Here is a 22,584-nt window from a genome sequence, read left to right as displayed (position 1 = left end):
CGTCGTCATGGAGTTGTTTCCGAAAAACAAGGAAGGCGGATGATAATTTCCGCATCCGAAGCCTTTATTTAGTATCAGAGTGATGTCACAGAAGTAGCGTCAATAGTGTAGGTAACCTTGAGACAAATATTCTACTTTATGTGCATCGTACACAATATACGTTATACTCTAAGCATAGTGCAACTATACATAGACAGAACCCTATTTGTAATTCAGCACGGATTATCCAGGATTACGTGTTGGCGTCATATTCCCTTTAACTTAAAATGTCTAATGACTCAGGACCACCCCCTGGTGTAACATGTACACCTAGCAGATTCTATCAGCAAACCAATATCGCAATGTTCACTTCCATTTGAAAACAAAGATTGCCTTATCTTTCATCTTAGCTACTTTCCAATTACGCCCTAGTCCGCAAATCCTCGTTCATTTACAAAAGTTCATACTGATTACACATGCTTTTCTGTAAAATATGTCAGTAAGAGACCCCCACAAATACAGTGGTACGTTCTGATACGTGTGTCGCCATGTGATGGCGTAAAGATTCCTGCAAGGGACGTCCTTGGCGCTGCAAATGACGTCATCTGTCAAAAGGACCCATTAGGCTCAGTTATCCATGCTGACTATCTTGGGCCTGCTTTTGCTCGGTAGTTTATAACGCCTTGCCAATTTGTACACCGCAGGTCTTAAACATAATGGTGGACTCAGATAGGATTACACACTTTGTTTTTCTAAGAGATCAACATCGTCTGCGCTGCGTAGTTAGTTTACAACCGGAAAAATGAAGATGAGCTCCGACAATTTCAAATGAAGATCGATCTATCTTAGCAACCGCCAAAGGGCTCTCGCTTCAATCCCTGGAATTTCGATCAGCTGCTCGGTGGCACTTTTTTTAGCTCTGTCAATATATTTCCTCTTGTGCACAATATCCTGAGGATCTTGTAAATGGTTTGATGTGTGCCCTAAAATGTCCTGGGGGAAATAAGCTAATTCTGGCTGGATTTCCAGTCATCCGGAGGCAAGGCAAACGAGGGGCTGCTCACAGGGGTCACGTTTTGGAGCGTATGACTGATGAAGCGATGCACACACCAGCCGCTAGAAATACAGTGGATGGGGATCTGCATTAGTCAAACAGTGCCGTAACACTACATCCTAGCAATCGAAACGTTCAGACGACTTAACTATTCGTGAGAGAGAGAGAGAGTGGGAGGTAGAGAGAGAGAAAAGGAGAGAAAGAGAGAGAGAGCTTAGAGAGAGAGAGAGAGAGAGAGAGAGAGAGAGAGAGAGAGAGAGAGAGAGAGAGAGAGAGAGTGAACCGTTTGTCCACATCTAGATGCAAGAAGAGGTGAAGTGAAACGATGTGGAAAACTGTTCTAAGGGAAGTGTTTAATGGGTTCTTCTTACCTCTGAGTGTATCTACGTCATTTGCTTCACAGATTGACCCTTTAGCCTTTCATTGACCTAGTTTCGTGTCATCACCCAAACCAACAGCGATGGCATGGGCCATTAGACTTCGCCAAACCGTGCAAGCAGGCCGGTTCTTCAAATTATGAGAGCAATAGATGACGCACTTTCAATAACGAAATGACGGACTTTTCGGTTCTTTTGATGACGTCACGACCCGTCTGGAGACCGTTTAAGTAAGTGATGTGGGGGAATGATAGGCCAAGGACAAAGTGGTATACCCGGACAAGTTGTGTACAAGCTCATCTCTGTCTAAACCTTTGGCTTTAAAAAAAAATGGGCCTTTTCATACTCCCATATCCTATCCTCTTACGCTGCCGTCTTCTTACAGAGTTAAGTTACAACTAGGCAGTCCAAGATCTTTGGTAATTTGTTGTGGATTTCAGTGAACGCTACTAGTGCCATAGGGCAAAGAAAGGTGCTGTGTCAGGCAAGAGCAATAGCCAAATGCGATCTTTCACAAATTGATTAATAGTCATTCATCCTATTGCAATGTGTACAATACGAGTAAAGTCAAGTGTAAGCAGTGCGAAAAAAAAAGATAGAAATGAAAGTCATATTTTACAATGTGAACCATCGCTATTTTGAGTCGTCGAAAATCGCTGTGGATAGATTGGTATCCTAGCAAACAGTTTTCAAACGTGTCCATGTTCTACCGGATATTAGCAACAAGTGAGTCGCCCCTGGACAGATCTCTGCATAGAAATGGCAGCGCCTGGCTCCATTTCTGAAGCGGAAGGATACCAGAAAATTCCAGGCGTAAGCAGATAGCCCCAGGGCTCCGCCCACGCGAGGCGGTGAATCGGTCTATCACGGGTACCGCCTGCCGTATTACTGCCGTGGTAAGAATGTCCACCGGCTTACAACATCAGAAAAAAACGCTGTGTAAACGTCATGAATCCGTCGTATTTCCGGATAAAGCTGAATCACAAATACAGTTTTCTTTTTCAAAATCGTCTGAGAGTGAGTTTCTGTCATCAATGCACCATGCTGACGTCGTCAGACGCCAACGAAATCCACTAAACGTTGATTGTCTCCCGAAGCACTCTCTTCAATTTCTCCTCCATGCACGTCAATTGTTAATTGAACATATTTGTTTTTATCCTTCTGCTATGAAGCATTTGCTTAATGGATAACGTATTGGCGTATGGGATCGAATGTAGATTACCCACAACTTGTAGTCGAGGGTCTGTCTCTGTGTGCATAGAAGCTTGAGACCCAAAGTGTTATATGGACGTCGTATTCGCGCACGTCGTTCAAGCTGCCCATGTCAGCTGCATGGCCTTAAATGGACGAGAAATGTGTTATGTGCGCGACCTCCTTTCCATCAGTCGGCCTCAATTAGTTCTACAGGCCATCTCGGATGAGTTGTGTACACTCGGGTCAAGATGTTATCCACTTAGAGCTGCGCGGAGCCCGGGCAGGGGATGGGTTCGGGAGAAAGATGACAGGGGATCACTTCCTGCGCAGACCAATACAGGATTACTGCCCTTGACCAGCGAGCAGCTGGTGCGGTCGACTACTAGTATCCCTGTACGTAAATCTTGAAACTTTCGCGATGGTTTCAATTTTCGCGGCGCATGACCTCTCCACCGCGAACTCATGACGCCGCGAATAGGTCACCCTCGTATGACTACTGCACTGTCTCAACCACAATTTTAGAATACAACAAAAACCTCCATTTCCCTCCTATCCTTAAATAAACCCACCGCGAACAATCGTACAATATCTGACATATTATGCAAAAATCTTACAAGAAGAATTTGAAAGCTGTGAGTTACTTGTGGGAGGAACGAACGAAAAAGGTCATCTGTGCTGTGTTTCTTGCCTTAATTCTTTTTTACCGGACAAAAATATACTTTCACAATTAGTCTTCGATATGGCTGTGAGGACATTGACAATTCTTCCTCATATTACATCTATTTCAATGTCTTTGAATAGCAGAAATAGTCTCATTGTTCTTCAAAAGAATTGAAATTCAAACAGATTGTCTAACAAATTGTTTTCCCAAGAAAGGTGCAGGCCACATTCGTTCGACCAGGCCGATTGACAATTCGTCTCTGTCCGTGACCATCCATGTGTTAACCATACAGAAGTTTTGAGCGCCCCACTGAGAGAAGAACCGACCCTGGATCTATCGGTTCATCTGAGGAAGCAAGGCCATGGGCATTCAACTTAATGAATCTGGGCGATGCGATCGTCCTTCAATGTCCGAGGGGAGCAGATCTTTCAAACGAATTGTGTTTGACAGAGAAAGCTGGCACCAGTGCAGGATCACTTTTACGATACGACCCGGGACAAATAGTTTCTGACCACAATCAGGTAGAGGAAAAGGGGCCGTTAAAGTCTAAGTAACACGTAAAAACGAGGCTCTAGAAAAGGAGCTTTTGATCCCTATAACGATACCAGGTATAAAAGCCCTATGGTTATTCTGCGAGAACTTGCACGGTAGACAATCATAACTGAAGTCTAAAGGGCATAGCTAAAATAAGACCGACGTGAGCAGATTTGTCTAAAAGCACCAACTTTGGTACACAAGAGGTTAAATATTTTACATTCACAAACTCTCCAAGAAGACATAGTAGCTAACCTTGTCGTGGCACAGGCCGGAGCCCACCCCCTATTAAGTCCTAGGTGAAATAGTAAGGAAAAGCCAGAACATCGCTCCTGGGAAGACTGTGACATGCCTCCATGTCTAGATTCGTTTACAGCACATTCAACTACATGTGTTCAAAATTTGGTTCTTTTAGACAAATTTTCACAATTGTTTGATAATGCCACTGGTCTTGGACTTCTGCGACACTTTTTTGTCACCATTCATTTCGAAACTTGTTGGAACGCTCATTGGTTGTAATGTCAATCTATATATATCTTCGGATCTGGGGCTTTATTGCCTTCTATAATGAGGCCTTAGTACAGAAGGAAATGGGTTCATATGGACTTAAGTCCCTCGTGAGAGACTTAGAGGGTAATATTCCTCCATGTGCATTAGGGCGCAGGTGGATCAGTTCTCATGATCGTATCTTGGAGGCTCAGTGATGGCGCCAGGTCTGGTCTTAATGGTGGCAGGCGTGCGGACGGGTTCTTTTCCCTCTTGGTCGGCATCAGACAAGGTCATTCATGGACTTAAAAAGAAAAGAAAACTACCATGCAGGTTCAAAATAAACTCATAGAGGGCTAAGAACCACATCAGGTCTTCCCTACCCCAAACGCTGTCTGCCACTTAAAAATCTTGACCATAGCATGTTCAAAAGAGAGGAAAAAGAAACGGACTCGAAATGAACGCACCCTGGTGAGGCCAACTGTAACACACATTGTCAACGTTCCACAGCGGAATCAATGACTTTGCAAAGTATAACCACTACGCCTGGAAATGTGAATGATATTGGAGTCCCCGCCGCAGACCGGCGGCGGTGAACGCTATCTGCCACCTGGAAATCTTTACCGTAACATCTTCAGAACAGAAGATAAAGAAACGCACTCGAAATGAACGCACCCTGGTGAGGCCGACAGTTACACACAATGTTGACGTTCCACAGTGGAATCAATGACTTCACAAAGTATAACCACTATCCTTAAAAATATGGGTGTTATTGGAGTCCTCGCACCGGAGGACTCCAAAGGAACGCACCCTGGTGAGGCCAACATTTGGACACATTGCCAACATTTGACAAGTGACCATGGAATTCATGACTTCATAAAGTAACGTTATAACCACTATAGTATACCCCTGGAAATATGGATGATATTGGAGTCCCCGCACCGGCGGCGGTGAGACAGTCCGGATCTCTGCCAGGATGATATCCAGCTCTTGATCTCGCAGAAGGGAACAGCTGGCTTTCCTCACGTCACGTCTCTGCAGCACGTCAGACGATAAACCTGTCATGTTCTGCTCCAAATGACGTCATATGCCTTACAAGTCTTGTCAATGTGAGAGCTTGTCAAATTTTCTTTACCCTTGTGCATCTCTCTCCCAAAAACAAACAAACAAACAAAAACTAACAAATACATGCATGGATAGATATAAAACCTGATTTACAAGGTAAGAGCAACCTTTGTGGATCAATGCAGATTCTCATCGTTTGCTGTTTCGTTTCTCTGCATCGTTTGCAAGTCGATACGCAACATTTTTGCAAAGGACAAGCGCATGCACTAGAGACAGGAGTCCATCTTAACTAGATCAAATATATGGAAATATGTTAGAATATAGACTGCATACCACTACGTTTGAATGCAAAACGGCTATACCAACATAACAGTACCACAGTGAGATGCCAAAAAAACGTGAAATTGATTCCAACGCGTTGGTTATCTTTTAAAATATTGCAATCTCAGCTAAACGTTTGATGTCCGTGGTTTTACAATTCTACACTCCTTACATAACGTATACAAGAGAAAAATAGGTTTTTAAATGAGGCAGCCACATTGAAGAGTCGGGTGACCAGAAACTAGTGTGTGCGCGCGTTCTCGAAGAAACCATTAGATAGAATTGGAAAGTTGTTTGTAGCATATTTGTCCATATTACATGTGCTCAGCGGAATGGGCGGTGGAAACGACATGACTGTTTGGCTGGGAGGATTGGGACTTGGAAATAATGACTGCTTCCTACCGAAAGACTGTCTCTTCGTGCTTTTTTATGGCCACAAATGGGATGCTCCTAGTACATTTAGTGCGAGAGATGGTCTATAGCCGTTTGGAGAGACTACCTACGCCACGTAACGGACATTAAGATGATGTTGCTAAGAGGCAGGCATTCGATTAGATATCCCGTAATGGCTCCTACGCTGCCATAGTGACGGCGGCGTCCGTAGGATTACAATAACTGGTATTTCGGGATCATTTCAGCTGCGACAAGGGAGTCTAATTGGACGGCTCAGAGAAGCACATCATCCTTATTCCTCAGCATAGCAAAGTCTACCATACTGACAACAGTTTATACTTTCCCCTTTTCCTCCTAACTCTTTACGTATGCTATTTGTTTTAACACACATATGACCACCACACACACACACGGACACACACACACACACACACACAGTACACGGACACACACACAAACTCATAACGACCCAACTCAGGTTCGCCACGCACATTGGCCCTGGATTGGATTGCCGTCTCCGTTATCTATATTCGAAAAATGGGATGAAAAATGGCGGGAAAAGATCCGACCGCTGCCGTCCAGTAGCCGGGGTCAAACGTATTCCAATTGGTAGATTGCATCCCGACGTGCAGGTCCATCTTCAGAGCCTAACAATTGTAATAGATCAATAGCTTTCTCAACCGGGGAGACTGCCCACATCGATTTTTTCAGCCCTCTCAAGTTTTTTTTTTTTTTCAAATCTAAACATGAAATGTGTTTTCCAACCTGGCGTGAACGCATCAAAATCAACCTTTTGTACGTCAGTTTGTCAAAGAGGTACTAACTAGCATGCAGGCTTGGAAATAAAACTCTGACAAATGTTCGGGACAAGTGGCGCAGAAAGAAATATTTTACAGGAATGAGCGTGGGCCCGCACCGAGAGACCAGATCCATTCTTCATGTACTAATGGACCATATGGTCGTATACCCTCTGCAATAAAATATGCTATCATATTACAAATATCAATTAAGAGATAGGGGCCCTTTCGTCGCCGCTCATCATTTTTCTCCGTAGATTTTATCGATGCCATACATCGATCCCCGTTCCGGCCTTGAACAGAACAAGTGCAAAGCAAGTTGCCCATGTGTCATAGAATTTTGGACCGGTTCCCTTCGCCATCTTTAATACTTATACCAGGTAGTTCCAGTAGTAACCAGTTCATTATTTGAAGTCAGTGAGGATACTTCTTCTAATCCTGCTCAAATAGCCTCGTAGATCTAGATACTGAACATACTTGAATAACAGGATGGTAGACGAATTTGACGTTATTCTCTCTCTTTCCATTATAGATATAGATGTTATGTCTAGTCATATATGATCTAGTCGAAGCGATCTGGACTATTTTTATTCATGTAGACCACTGGTTTCCTCTGTAACGCTACTGACGCCAAACAGAATCTATGGCATCGGTTGAATAGCTGATTGAGTCTTTAAAAAACTTCCTAAAAACAGACTGTGAGCAGGACGTATGCGGGCACACATTGCACAGGCCAACATCCACATCCACTGGGCTGCTGTGGCAGACAGGGCGATCCCTTCAGGACAAAGATGGCGCCTGGATTCAGCGATCACTCACTGCAGCCACGCCGCACGCTGAAACAGCCTACTATGCTGATTCCGTCCTCACCGTCATGTGAAAGGGATGACAAATGCTCTCCTACCGCAGTGACATTGTGCGTGTGCATCGTTCATGATGACTTCAATCATTTATGGATTAATATTTTATGCAGGTCCAAAGGAAAGAGCGTCTATAATCATCGATGCTGCCCTGATAGCTTTTCCGAGTGAAGGATGATCCATATTTGATACCACAATTCTCATATACCGTATTATGACTAAATTAGATTTATTTTCCATGGATGCTTGGATGGAATATCTTCCCTTTAGATGAGATTAATGCTACCAATTGCAACCTATTAATTATGCCATTAATAATCATCTGATAACTTTCAATGAAGATAAACACATCAGAGATGGCAACGCAAAAACCCAGAATGACCCTCGACAGTGATCAGACACCGTTATTTTGTATTTGTGACGCAAACCCTAAGATTTAAGTCCCGTCACACATTCGGGCTTTACGAGGATGTAAGGCTATTTCTCCAGGATGGCAAATAAATTTTGTGGCGTGTCAATCAGCACAAAAACGTATTCTGCGAATGGCCGAACCTTCCCAAAGGTCCAGCTTATTGATTTTCGATAGATAAGAGATTTAATCAATTTTTGTCATTTCTTCTGAGTCAAAGGTTATGACAATGTGCGTTATGATAATCTCTATTATTCCGCCACACGGTCAACCTTTGTGAATATCAGCATATTGGCCGGCCAACAGAATAAAACGCTTAACGTTTTAGATTTTGATAATGTCTAAGATATCGTTTGAAAGCTCCTTGTCCTGTATTGCGAGAATACAATATTCCAGCATCAATATACATTTGTGTTTCAAATGCACCAATGACTACATTTCATACGCCAAAGATGTAGCTAAGTTTAAAACCTTTAAGATTCTTTTTTTTGGGGGGGGGGGGGGCATTATCTGCTGTCTGTGTCATAGTCCGACAAATATGCTTTAGATGAAGCCTTCAGACAGATAGGACGTGGGAACCTTACCGGTTCGGTCCTTTAGGAGCGTGATATGACGTGTGGGCGGTGAGGAAATTGGACCTTTCCCGTTCGGTGCGGACGGTGCATTTCTAACGCGCCAAAGTTATGTTTATTGTGACCCGTATCACCAAAGGTCACAGGACTTTCCACCCCTACATGGAAAAGTCATTCCGCAAATAGAGAGCGTTTCGATGGGACCTCCTGCAATGATTCTGTTTGACCCTGGGGTCATCTCCTGAGCGGTCAGCGCTGGTCATCGTCCAGTCCAGCTGTCAGCAGCTGCGGATGACCAGCCCACGACATGGTGGTCCCATGGACTGATGTCTGCGGTGTGGTCTGACTCCACTGGTCAGGCTCCAAGAAGCTTCATGGTCAACGCCTCTAAATGTTACGGTCGCATTACCCAACCGGGTCCGGGCGGGCTGGTTGTGGAAACGAAAAATTAAAGTGTACATCGGTCGATATGCACAATTTATGCTCTTTAATGACTTTGTGTACATGTTGTGTGTATTGTTGTCTTTTATATCGTATGTTTTGTTCGCCAAAACTGCCCGGCCGGGTCCGGTATTGAAAATGTGACCCTAGTGTAAGTCAATATCTTAATGCTGTTAAATTATGCATAATTGCTGACATGGATCAGTTGTTATAAAGCTGAGAATCGTGGTGTTGGAGCTGGCTTCCATGGTGACAGAAAATCCTGACCTCTTACTGGACTTTCATAGAGATAAAAAAATCATGTTCTCCCTTTGGTAGCTAAATCCGACAACAAGAAACAGCAGAATATATATCGCTTGAAGACAAAGGATCTATGCAGCACGATTTTAGACCCTCTGACACTCTAATGCGAAGCGGATGGCAACTGAAAGCAATAAGAGAAAGTGAAAAATGCTTCTGATGAAGCACGTCAGGCAGTAGGAACGATCAGACGAAGATGCTTGAAGTGGCTCCTTCTTGTCCTGAAGGTTGCTGAGCTCTGGAAATAATGGCTTCCCACGTGTGGCACTGTGTCTCCCATGCGAGCTACTACAGGCGACAAGGCGATGGATGGGGTACATAGGAAAAAATGGCCTCGATATATCGCGCGATTCGGGTAGGGGTTCATCATCCAACATCTCACAAAAACAGCGCCGATGTATCTTTTCGGCGTGGCGCAACCGGTAACTTAAGTTCAGGCCCACTTGCATCGGAAGATATTTCTCCAAATTCGGCCCAGCAGAAGCGGTAGGAGATTTCAAAACTCGAAGAACTTAAAACAATGTCGCGTATCAAGCATATTTCCACTAGCACAACGACAGCAGGTGCCATGCATAATTTCATCGGGCTGACTTTTCAAAGCAAATGAAAAAATAAAAACCATGGCGGACCGACAAATATAAATCTACGATGTATCCCTAAAAATAATTCTCGTCAGTCGGAGAGTTGAATGAAAGAATGAGGGAATATACTTCATATCTACCAACTGCGTCAAGTACAGGTCACAACAAAAATACTTATAGTTTACAGATAACCATAGTAAATAGCAAATGAATTAGGCTTCCCCTTCTCCTCCTTTTGCTTTGTGACATACTAGTATAATGGGAATGTAAGAGCAGATATGTTTTATAACCAAAGGTTCGTCCAAACTTATTCAGTAGCTACTGACATTGATAGCCAGTTCTGACAACGTTAAAGGGAGAAGAGAATTAGCTCGTCAGCTTGGGTAGATCCGTGATCGGATAAAAGATGCTCATGTGTTGATCCCCGACCCCAGTGTCGAAGGAACAGACATACGCATGCTTACTAAGGAAGACGAAGACCCTTCTCGACCTGGATGTTTGGTGGGATGGATGGGTAGGATTTCAGTTTGGAAGTGGCACAACAAGGTTTATCATAGTGATATCAGGGGATAGATGTAGAGCACCGTAAATGGCAACATTTCCAACATATTGTGAAAGGTAAATATGTTCCTGAATGAGCGCAGTTGAAGGCACACATCAGTTCCAGAATAACGATTCACGGTTACCTTCAGCTTCAGATAAGATTCACGTATCTGGTCAATCTTTTCACAACGAGTCAGACAGTTCGGCTCAAATCAACGGGCAGAAGAGGCCCCTTTCTTCAAGAAGGAAATGATTTGCGATAGCAATGAATCAAAATGAAACGGCGGTTAGGAAGTTAGGACGTTTATTTTATCTTACCCGGGTGATAAAAGTGATATATAAACCATCAGGGTGGTAGGGTCTTTTGGTAAGTTAACGATCTACAGCCAAAGTTGTCTTGCTAGCTTTTTTTTGGCCTGTTGATCTTGTTGGCATTGGGAGTTCCTGCGGCCTGTGGCAATCTCTGTCAACGCTCATATGGGCAGTTAAGAGACATGGGCCGCAACTGGACGGTTTTTCTTAGTCATTTAGATCGTAAGGGGTTACTTACTTGTCAGATTTATTGGATTTCCGAAGGAACAGGCCTTTGAAATATACAGCGTTACCGTATGCCTGTCCAAATATCAGAGAATGTCAATAAAATTCAACCCCAACAATATTTGAAACTTTGTCTACGTATTCAACTAGGTAGATTTTCTTCTTTTTTTTCAAATTCTAATCGAGGGGTATTATGAACCTATAGATTCGACATGGTCTCTGATTGTCGCAACGTTCCAAACAAACAAACAAACAAACAAACAAGCAAACAAATAAACAACAAGCCTGTATGTATAGATTCAAGACCACGTACCCTCTGATAATATGGCAAACAAAAACAGATTGAACGGGATGGTATGTACAAATTAGGATTTTTACCGAGATATTGGAGCACTCGTGAATCGCTCAGACCATCTGATCACGATCGCCTATTTAGTACATACAGTTTAAAAATAGACAAATGGTAGATTTGACACGTAATTAATGAGATGATTGACACGCGAGGAAGTTTGATCGCCTCGTCCGTTTGCCCTGTCAATCACCGTGTTTCAGATGACGCAAACTGTGCCACATGCACGGGGCAGCCTCCAAACATATCGCCGGTCGGTATTGTAAGACCGGATTAGAACTAGAACATTATGGAACAGAGAGGTTTACTTAAGTGGGCTGTGCTACATTTAGGTGACCGGGCCTTTTAGGAAACGCAATATCTAAATACAAAAACAAAAGTCAACGATATGACATCCACATTGAAATTTGAAAACACCCACCTTGTTGTGCACGTCATGGTGGATATAATAATTATTGCCAGCAGTGAACTGCTAGTTATGTAGACAGTAATGGTATATTTTTTTATCGTATCGTTTTGCGTTATGTGTGGTTGGGTCTTCAAACGTCGGGTACCGGTAAACCTGATTCACAATATGGAACACAATGTGTTTCTTTTGGATTTCCCAATTGAAATTCTACCGTAGACATGCTTTCTTCATTCTCTCGTGCCTCCTGTAAAATATAAATCGTCCACCTGGTATTTTTCATTCGGGTATCAAAGCAAAGACCACACGGCTCCACGGCTAAATGCACACGGGCATTATTTTCGAGCACCCTCTGCGTTTTGATGCCGCGGGCGGCGATTACTGTGCGCCTTTCTCCGGGTGCGGACATGTAGTACCGACCGGTGACACATCGGCCATAAACAAGCACGGGTTTGGAACGGTTACTCGGTTAGCACTAACAAATGAACGGACTGAGACGTATGAAGACACATCACATCACAGCACAGTGCTATCCTACGGGACCTGACGTCACCACGTTTACACAAACAAGACAGTGTAAAGCGGAGGCATTTGCAGCGTTCGTGTTTGTCGCGGATTTGTGACAATCGGACGACAGCAAGACAAAACTAGAAAGGCCGACATTTGCTTGAGAGCAAATACAGCATATTTCAGCCATCTCCCTCATGCAACAATAGGCCTTGAGGTCGTTGACCCCTTTGGCCATTGGAAAATGACCCAAAAAATTCCCAAATATATCATTTTAAAGTGTTCCATGCCAAAAATTATACATGGGTCATTTGGATAAATATCTAGAGCACCCCTTTACCAAATTTCGGGTCATTTGGTTGTAAAACGAGGAAACAGGAGCCAAAAATGTCCAATTTTTGTCTAAAAATGGCCATAAAATTGCAATATTAAGCATTATGTTGTACTGTATGGAAAAACTGTTATTGATTTCATGCGCACAAAATTGAAGGGCACTTTTATACCAAATTTCAGGTCATTCGGTTGTAAAACGAGGGTACAGGAGGCAAAAATGTGCTTTTTTTGTCAAAAAAATGGCCAAAAATCGCAAAATTAAGCATTTTGTTGTACCGTATACCAAAACTGTTATCAAATCTGGGTGGGCATATGATCAGGGCACCTCTGTACCAAATTTCATGTCATTCGGCTGTAATACCAGGGTACAGGAGCCCAAAATATACATAAAAATTGACAAAAACCTCAATAAAATCATTTCAAAGGCAGATATGAAAAAAATGAGGGTATTGACTTACTCTACCTTTGTGCCAAATTTCAAGTCAATCGGTTAAAAAACGGCGGAGTTGATTCGATTTGAAGATTTGGCAGGAGAAAGAAAGAAAGAAAGAAGAAAGAAACATTACGAATACAATATATTTCACCATACCTATGGTATGGCTGAAATATAATTAGCCGGCCCCTCCAGCTCTTTCGTCACACGACGGAGCGAGCGAGCGGCCGGGTTTGTAATAATGGAAGGGGCGTAATTGGGGAGGAAGACATCACATTTCTCGGCCAATATGGTGCCAGGCGTTCTGCGGAATCCGCCCGCCGTTCTATTTCCACGCCGCCCGTACAGTATGTACAGCCTCCCCTGCCCCGGCCGCCCCCGGTATCTTCACAATGTCTACCCGAGCGGGGATCAATAAACCCTCGTCAAACCCTGTCTACCGGCACTGCCGTGCGCCGCGGCACAAATAGCTGTAGGCCCATTACGGCGGTCGGCCTGCTCTATACGCATCTTTAATGCAGGCAATTTCCAGGGCCCTACTTAGCCCACTGAGATCCACTTGCCAAACACGGGGCTTTGCTTGATTCATGGACTAACCACGGCGCGTCGGCGCCCGGACTGTACATGTACCGTACAGTACAGCATACCAACTTATATGACTCGCACCATCTCGCCACGGTTACGATATGCACAGAGAGAAGAAGCTGAATGTTTTGCTGACTTACCTGGATCTCCCTGATATGGTAGGCCAGGATCAACCCCAGAAGAATGATCGTGGAGAACGTTATAAGGCATTTCAAAGCCGTAGAGTAGAACGATGTCTGAAAAAGACAGGGTAAGGCACATAATTGACTACATGTTTAAAAGCATATCACACACGTTAAGTTCGTAAATACATGGTTTGGTTTGCATAGATTGTCTGTTTAACTAGCAAATACATTGCGAAATGGCAGCAATTTATTTATATTATATGAAGCTGCTATATTTTCTGCATTATGTCATGAAAATTTACACGGAAATGGTTGGGGGGAAATTGAACTATACAAAGAATATTCCAAAACATTGAAATCCACATTTTTTTTATCAAATATCATGTCATACTGATTACATACAGGCGTCAAATCCAGCGCAGATGAAATAATCTAGTCTAGCAGTAGTCGTATCAAACGGATTAAGTATTTCACACGGTATCGTACCGTTCCATACGGTACCACGGTCTGAACCTGACGATAACCCAGCGGTGTATAAGAGACAATGATGGGAAAATGCTTTTATGTTTGGTCGGGGTTCAGCGAGAAATTGGCAGAAAATCAAGGAAGGTTAACAATATGACACGCGTCCATATCCCATTTAAAGACTCCGCTGGGAAAACAACAATCTTCCCAGCCCTAAAAAAATCCCCAGTAAAAGGCTGACGTCACACAATGGTCCTGTGGGGATTTCACGGAATCTCCTCGTTAAATAATAATAATAAAAACAACAAAAAAAGATAAATGAACCTTTTGAGGCTTAATGTGACAACTGTAAAAACATTCCTCTTCGCATAATAGGCTATTTTTTCTTCTCTTTTGGTCACATTTGTTAAAGAGGTAATGCACCTAGCATAGACAAACAAAATGGGCTCAAAAGATTTGAGATGGAGGGTTGGATACTCTGTGCGGGGCACGAATGCTAGGGTCAGCAAAGGATCGGGTGACACGTCTACAAGCAGTGGTAATGCTGTGTATGGCCTGGGGGCAGACGCAAACAACGTCATGTCAACACCGCACCTACATGTCAAAAGGACTGCGTCATCTTATCCCTTTCTCGGAAAGGATCTAGCTGTCTATGAGCCTTTAGGTTATTCATTATTTTTTGACTACCCAAAAGGGACTAGATTTGAACCACGACTTGAAAAAATGCGCTGTCTTTATTGATAGAGGATATGGGAGGGTCTGTTCTAGATTTGATTGACAGGGAAAATATGCATCTGAGCAAAGAGGCTTTGAAGCGATCCCTACTAATGATGTGTTTTTATGCCCAATAATCTGAGATCTTGTCGACTTGGCAGCACACAGTGATTATGAAAATACCGTGCCCTGTAGAGCTCTCATGCTGGCTCTTTGAAACCATCAACCTGTAGAATTCTCGGAACACTCTTCTAGTTGTTTGATACAGAAGGTAGATGATGGTGTATGGAATTCACTTGACCTACCTTTAAGTACACCGACCATGACAGCTCCGTTTCTATGACCATCACTATGATGCCGAACATTCCAAATATCAAGGCATAGTCACTTAATCTCTTCCTGTATTCGAACAGTGCCCGCCTGTGTCCAAGCCTGTACCCAACATTGGTTTTCCGTTTGGAGTCGGGCCTGGAGACCACCACTTCGGGCGCGTTCATGACGTGCATGGGCTGGGCTTCCTGTTGCGAGTGTTGCTTCCTCAGCTGTGAGGGGGAACCCAGCGATCGTACACTGCCGTTGACTTTAGTATTATTCAGTGCCGTTATATCCACGAATGGGTTATCCTCCTGCCCGTCCATGCCGTCTGGAACGGCAGCTTCAGTGATCGCCCCGCCTCCTCCGGCTCCTCTTCTCCCCCCTGCTCTTCCGCGGGTTACTCCTTCGTGTGTTTCCGAGGTGCTGGTCTGCGGCCGCCCCTTGCCCCTACTCAGACTGGACAGACCTAGTTCTCTCGGCGCGGCGCCATACTTGTTCTGTGTCTCCATTTCATGGTGGTAGAACGTATTGGTGTTGCCGGTAACCCCACGCTCCATTCTTGAGTCTTTATACGAAGCAGTCGCGCAAGCGTCGGAAGCTTCTTGCTCCTGCATACGAATGAGGCTGTCCGTCGAATCGATCCTCGCGCCCTCATTGGCTGGCTGCACCACAACAATAGACATGACGCTATGCCCGCGACCCTCGACCAATCACGAGCTTGGAAATTAAGTAGTCATATAAAGGTACTCAAAACGTGGGTTTTACAACATAGAGATGTGCCCTTGCGGAAAAAAGGATTTTCACTCGCTTGATATTTTCAAATATTGAAGCTGCGGAGATTGACCGCTGCAGTTTCTTCTTGCGGTCTTTTCTGTCGTGACCAGAATTGATTGAAAGGGCACATGTGTTGATTGTACAGTGAAGGGTTAGCGCTATATTTTTACCCCGGTTCCTAACCCATGGGGAGGTTCTATTTTTGTCCGGACAAGGAATTCCAGTATGTCATCTTGGCCGGGGGTTTTGAAGGCACGATGCCATCGGTGAATAGTTCTCATTCCTAGCTTGTTGCGATGGCTGTAATGAATTATTTATAAGGAGGGATTTCTGGTAGCGCAGCGGTTGACACGGGTTCATGGCGGAGTGGCGTGGCCTCTAGCTCCCGTGCAGATGAATCCCTTCCGTGGGGCAGTCTCGCTTAAATCTCCAGACAGGGACCGGGGTCCTGCGGAGGAGAAAACAAGGCGGATTTAATCGCAAATGGTGGAAAGGGGACGCCATTTTTCACGGACGCCCGCCATCACAGCGGCGCGCCGCGGAAACGTCATGTAGCAAAGAGTCACGCTTTGTGTTATACCGCCTTTTCACTAGGACGGCGCTCTTCACGTGCTCTCTCTGAGACCTGGAATTTGACAGATAGCTCAACAGATTGAATGGATCTTTTTATTTAATCAAATTCCTGTATTAGCATCATTAAAAATGATATGCGGCTCATACAAATAATAGCAATCATACTAACACTACAACGTAAAGAAGAAAAGGGGTATGTCACGTCAGAGATAAAGCCTCGAAAGTTACACACATTATTGTGATCCACATAGCATTGCCGTTTTATGCTTTGTGATTTTTCTTGTCTTTTCAGTCAAGCTTTTACATTTTTGATGATATACCCAGTATGAAATTGAAGCTAACACAAGTCCGTTTTAGGTCGCAGTGAGAGCGGAGCGCGATCGCCGTCTGGTGGGAAAGTGGCCTTGGCACAGCTGTTAAAGTGGGAGACCTGGTGCATACCTACAAATTATGGTACAAATTCTCCAGATTATGAGGGTTTGGTAACGTTTGATACGACATAGTCAGCCTGTAAGCAAATTTCAAATCGAATGAAATAAAGGTACGTCTTTTGACTGTATGAGGTGAAAGATAGTCTGATAGTGTATCACCGTGGACGAAGTTGTGTGATATATTCTTTTTTTTCACTTGTCATTTCAACATAAACATTGTGCTTTATTTTGATAATGACATACATGTTTGTTATTTGCCAGACATCAGTACAGCAAATGTAAAGAAAACGCACATGAGGATTATAAAGGTAACCAACATTCGGTGTGTCAGTTGTAAACGTACTTGTTTATATTTACAAAACTAAGATAACAATACTTAACAAAAAGAATAGGTAAGATAAAGAGGACAACTAGAATAAAATGTGATTCAAAAAGATTGTATCTACGCCATCATAAACAAGAAATAAAGACTACCACTGAGCCTGCCACTTTGTTAGACTTTGCTTATAACTTCTACAAACAGCAAGACCTGTGAGGAATGTTTGTGACGGGAAAAAGACCATACAAAAACTAAAATACATATTGAAATATTTCTGGAAATTGTCAAAATGATAAACCGTAAACAGCACTTTATAACACGGGGTATTTCCCGCCAAAGAATTGAAGGGCAGTATATGTTATGTTGTCGTTTTTCTGTCACACCGTAACGCATCGCTCATATTCATGACTATCGACCGATATCGACGGACAGGGACGGTTCATATCAAATGGAGGGGGGGGGCGAAATCATGGTAAAATCCTTCCGAAGCAACAAAATATTCATTGTAAAGTTGGTGTGATCTAAATCATAGACAGATGTCACTGTCCTTTTACAATTTACCCGCCTACATATTTCTATTACAACAGATATATAAAACACAGAAGGACCCCTACTTTCCATCCGTGTACAACCCCGGACTCAGGTACAGCTTGTAAAACCAACCTGTGGCCCAAATTTGTTGGCGAGGTGTTGCGTCGGAAATACGGCTTATATCTTACTACCACGCGCCCATAACTTTTTTTGTTATTGGCCAACATGCAAGCTTTTTGCATCACACACGTTTTGAACAGCTTTATAGAAATGGATGCTAATCTGTTCTATCGCATAATTTGATTTCGGCGTGCTCGTCCGCTGCTTAGAACTAAATCATTCCAATGAGAAGGAAATGAAACGATTCGAGCACCACCTGAGGCTAGTTTCTTAAAGCAGTCAGTCGTGAAGAGGGGAGCTTTTCATTTGGACACTTGGTTGGGCACAGTGTACAATGCTGCGGAACGGTCGGCCGGCGAGTGGCATCGGATTTTCGATGCATGCTTTCTGTCTCACTGCGACCTAAAATCTGACATATCGTTCAATGAATTGTATAGAAAAGGGACGAATCTTTTTAAACTTTATGTGTTTTGTTGTCTTAATCACACTTTTACGCTTTGTATGATATACCCAGTGTGAAAGCGAATGTTACACATGTCCTATTTAGGTCGCAGTGACAGCGCAGCGTGATCGCCGTCTAGTGGAAAGGGGGCCTTAAAGAACTTTTTTTTTACTTTTCGTTTGTTTTGTTGTCTTTTATAATTGTACTTTTATATCGTGCATAATAGTCCAATTGCTGAACGCTTGGTCACTGTATATCATTCAGTTCAGAATATAATCACACTCTAGCGGAAGATAATTTGGCTGGAAGGTGATAACGCTGCGACATCACGGCAACCTCAATTGGAATTATATATCCCTTGATTTCATAATTGGTATATCATGCAAAATGCGAAACACGACTAAGAAGAAAGCGAAACAGACAAAGCGTAAGAAAAATATTCGTTTTTCATCTATGAAATTCGTTCCGTGATCTTTGAAAAGCGCGGTCGCTGCGAGGTCGCACATCTAGTGGAAGGGCTGCTGCACCCCTCCACCTGGTGATCTGTAGAAGTAGGTGAAGAAGCTCTCCATAAGTTACTGAAATAGTAATACTACCGTCAGTCAGTCTATACAGACTGTGACATATAGTAGAAATTGGCCAAATAGACTGAATAACATGGAAGTGGGTATAAAAGACCATGGCGTGAGTTACAATGCATATGCATGGCAGATATAGGAAAATATATCAAAGAAGGTTTTGACATTAGAAATTCCCCAAATGATTGTAAAAGCCTCCAATGATTGTAAGAAACTTATCCCATACTACAACTCATGTATTAGTTAGATAAGCCCTAAGTTAAGTTATAGCACTGTAGTTATGTAGATGCCATACTTTGTACCTCGTACAATTGTTGTGCAATAAAGTTATATATATTGCAAATTGGAACACTATAACCGGCAAAATTCTCTTGCATATCATTCTTTTAGTCAATTACAACTATTCTCCAGCTACCAATTGAGCCTGTTGGAAACTAGACAGCCTGCGGTGTCTATGGGATATTTTCACTACATGCAGCGTGGAAACACCATTAAGTTCCCCTTTCCAAAAGACATAGACGGCTGAAATGAAGGCCGGTCTGAACTGAAGCGGGCCGGAATTCTCTGCGTATTCCTAGGATTCCTAGTGTATTCTAGAAATTCTCGCTGCATCCCGGATATCTATGCCTATCCTTTTGGCCGTCCCGAATATTTTTTTTCATGCTCGATACTTTCCAGGTGCATTTGAGGGGATCGAGCGGCATTCAAAGTGTATTCTAACTATAATAACTGCAATACTCTAATCTCATTCGACGGAAAACCGGCCGGCCATAAGAATGAACACAAATATCTGGAATGCAGTGAGAATTTCTAGAATTTACCCAGGAATATACAAGGATTTTCATCCAGGCGCCATTTCGGCTCATTCCGCCTCTCGTGTGAAGAGCTCGAGGTTTTAGGTTCATTTGGAATTCCCGCCCGATGGTGGCACGAATTTCGCGAATTCTTTATTCCGGCTGGTTCTGCTTGATTCCTGCTGATTCGGTTTCAGTGTGAAGGCCCTATCTAATAGTAACAGTTCATCGGCAAAACGTGCATTCGTGACACTTGATTTCATAATTGAGATATAAGATGTATGGTTTAAAAAGGCAGAATAAATGTACTAGTAATCCTTTACCTCATAATTGATATATCATGCAAAGACAACAGCTAGATCAAACATGCAAAGCGTGAAAATATTCATCTATGAAATGCGTTGAGCTATCTGTAAAACCTTCGGCCGTTCACCTGTGGCAGCCTCCAGCGACATGGAGGCATAAGACAAATGTCTGCGTAGTTCCCTACATAGCTTTTGCCTAAAGGGAATCTATGTCCACTGCATGTGTCCTTTCTCACAGCATCACACTTCCACATTTATGCAACACGAGTCCGTTGGATACAATTTATTTCCAAGTGTTCATTCAACCAAACGAAAGAATCACTTTGTTTAGAGAAGCCACAAAGGCATATCCCAACTTCCCCACACTCACAGACGAACAGAAAACCACTTTTCTCTTGAAATCGCAGAACTCACAAATTGTAGAAAAGGTGGGGCTTTTCGTCTCCCTCTGCTTCCAAAAAAGAAGTCAAACCCAACCTGTTTAGAAATAGCCAACACTAGTATTAGAGTAGAATATTGTTTATAACTGTTCATTGTCACTTGTATATCTCCTACGTTTGCAATTAGCCCTCGGGCATGAACTTGCAAATAAACTTCTTTTATTCATTCTTATTTATCTGCAATCCGCCGTGAAGTAATTATAGTGTTTGTGGTGTGACTGAGGTGTTTGCCGAATGTCGGAATAATCCATCTTGATCAGAATCATAATGCCAAGACGCAGATTCAGACAAAAACAAGTTGTTCAAAGTATAAAAGACTCGTCTTAGCAAAAAAGGATATTGAACCATTTCGCCATAGATTATGTGAATGAGACCCTGATATGCATAAATGTTCAACTTTGCTTAACTTCTAAATGTCATAAGAATGAGATTCCCATCACTTATCAATACAGAATAGTCATTTCTTATATTCTTAGCAAATTAGGTATTAATCTGCATTACTAATAATAGTATGCAACGATATTCCTCTCTGTATTAGTGACATGTGTCACGTGTTTGAGAGTCCTATCAAGACACGCAGTAGATCTATAAACTTTCCTCTTCAATAATCGAGTAATTCATTAACCATTCAAGCTAGGTACTGATTCACAGGATTTGTATCTGATAGTGGTTTCTTTTTATGTTCAGGTAGTTGTTTTATCATAAAACTAAACAAACCAGATAATGAATGCAGTGTACGAAACCAGAGCCTAATGTCTGATTGGAGCTAGAGGCAGCTAGCTGTAATCTCCAAGCAGATCCTACAATGGCGTAAGATAGTACCAAACTGGCCAAAGACTGTTGTCAGCCAAAAGGTGTCCATTTGCCATGTAGCGGTAGCGAAGCACACTCCTAAGCCGGCTTCGCTCCTCCTCTGCCAGCTTTTGATACTATCTTATGCTACCGTAGGATCTGCTTGGAGATTAGCTAGCTGCTCCCTGTGTTAAACTGCCAGTCGAAGGAAGTTAAAACATAATCCTACATTTGCTTAAAAAAAATAAGGACTCGCAAAAGCCTAGCAAAAGTGATGACCTGTACCCGTCAACATAAAGGTGTTTTTTTAAATATCACATTACTTAATAAAAACTTATCGAAACAGTTAACGGTGGGGAAAAAGACAACGTGCATCGTCACTCAGCTACGAGCAGACGAAACGCCAAACTGCATACGAATGCAGCAAAGGGAACACAGAGAAACAGCTGCAAATAGAGGTTACCCAACGAATCTTGATACTCCATCTGGAGGTGACCCTCTTTTCAGGAGTAATAAAGATTCCGGTTAAAGCGATACCCTTCGACTTTGCCTATATATTGGGTTACACTCCCTTTCCACTAGACGCTGCTATCGCGCTGTAACCGATAGAGAAATCATAAAGTACGAATGTTGTTTTGCTTTATGTGTTTTGTTGTCTTTTCATTCACACTTTGATGAAACGATAGACTAATATTTTTACGTCTCACATCAAATTCAACTTATGAAATCAAACTTCAGACAAATCCAACTTTGGTTGTTGCACGGTCGTTCAGTGTTCGCCGTCTAGTTTAGGGGGTGGGTGGCTCTTCAGGAATATGGGCCACGTGACGTAGGTAAGGGTAAGACCGGAGGGATTGAAACCCCTGGTGCATTGGCACACTCATACCAATCAAAAACGCCACCAGGCATTAATGAAAAGAGCCTTTTAATATATAGTGTGACATTTACGCCCCCGATGCGTCCCGAGGCAAAATTATAGACGAAATTTGACTCCCTCCCCACAGATTATTGAGTACGCACTTAGGTGCGTAAATTAGGCCATGGCAAGCACACAGTTCCACGGCAACGATTGCAGAAAGATGATTAGAAATGTCATTGAGCTAATATGCGTGATGATTACTAACGTTACCGTGTCAACTTCACAAGCTT

At 43.0% G+C, this 22,584-nt stretch overlaps 1 protein-coding gene across 1 annotated transcript in view; it reads right to left on the bottom strand.

Moving 5' to 3' along the window:
- LOC118410354 (small conductance calcium-activated potassium channel protein 2-like) overlaps window positions 1–22,584 on the bottom strand; it is a gene marked incomplete in the record, with an annotated part of 141,176 nt that overhangs the window by 26,509 nt on the left and 92,083 nt on the right. The window contains 2 exon segments of the mRNA XM_035812037.1: window positions 13,858–13,953; window positions 15,327–16,558. Of these exon segments, the coding sequence (XP_035667930.1) occupies window positions 13,858–13,953; window positions 15,327–16,019 (789 nt within the window).

The sequence above is a fragment of the Branchiostoma floridae genome, chromosome 2, assembly GCF_000003815.2.
Source record: "Branchiostoma floridae strain S238N-H82 chromosome 2, Bfl_VNyyK, whole genome shotgun sequence".
NCBI lineage: Eukaryota > Metazoa > Chordata > Leptocardii > Amphioxiformes > Branchiostomatidae > Branchiostoma > Branchiostoma floridae.
This window is presented reverse-complemented; position numbering and strand designations above follow the sequence as displayed.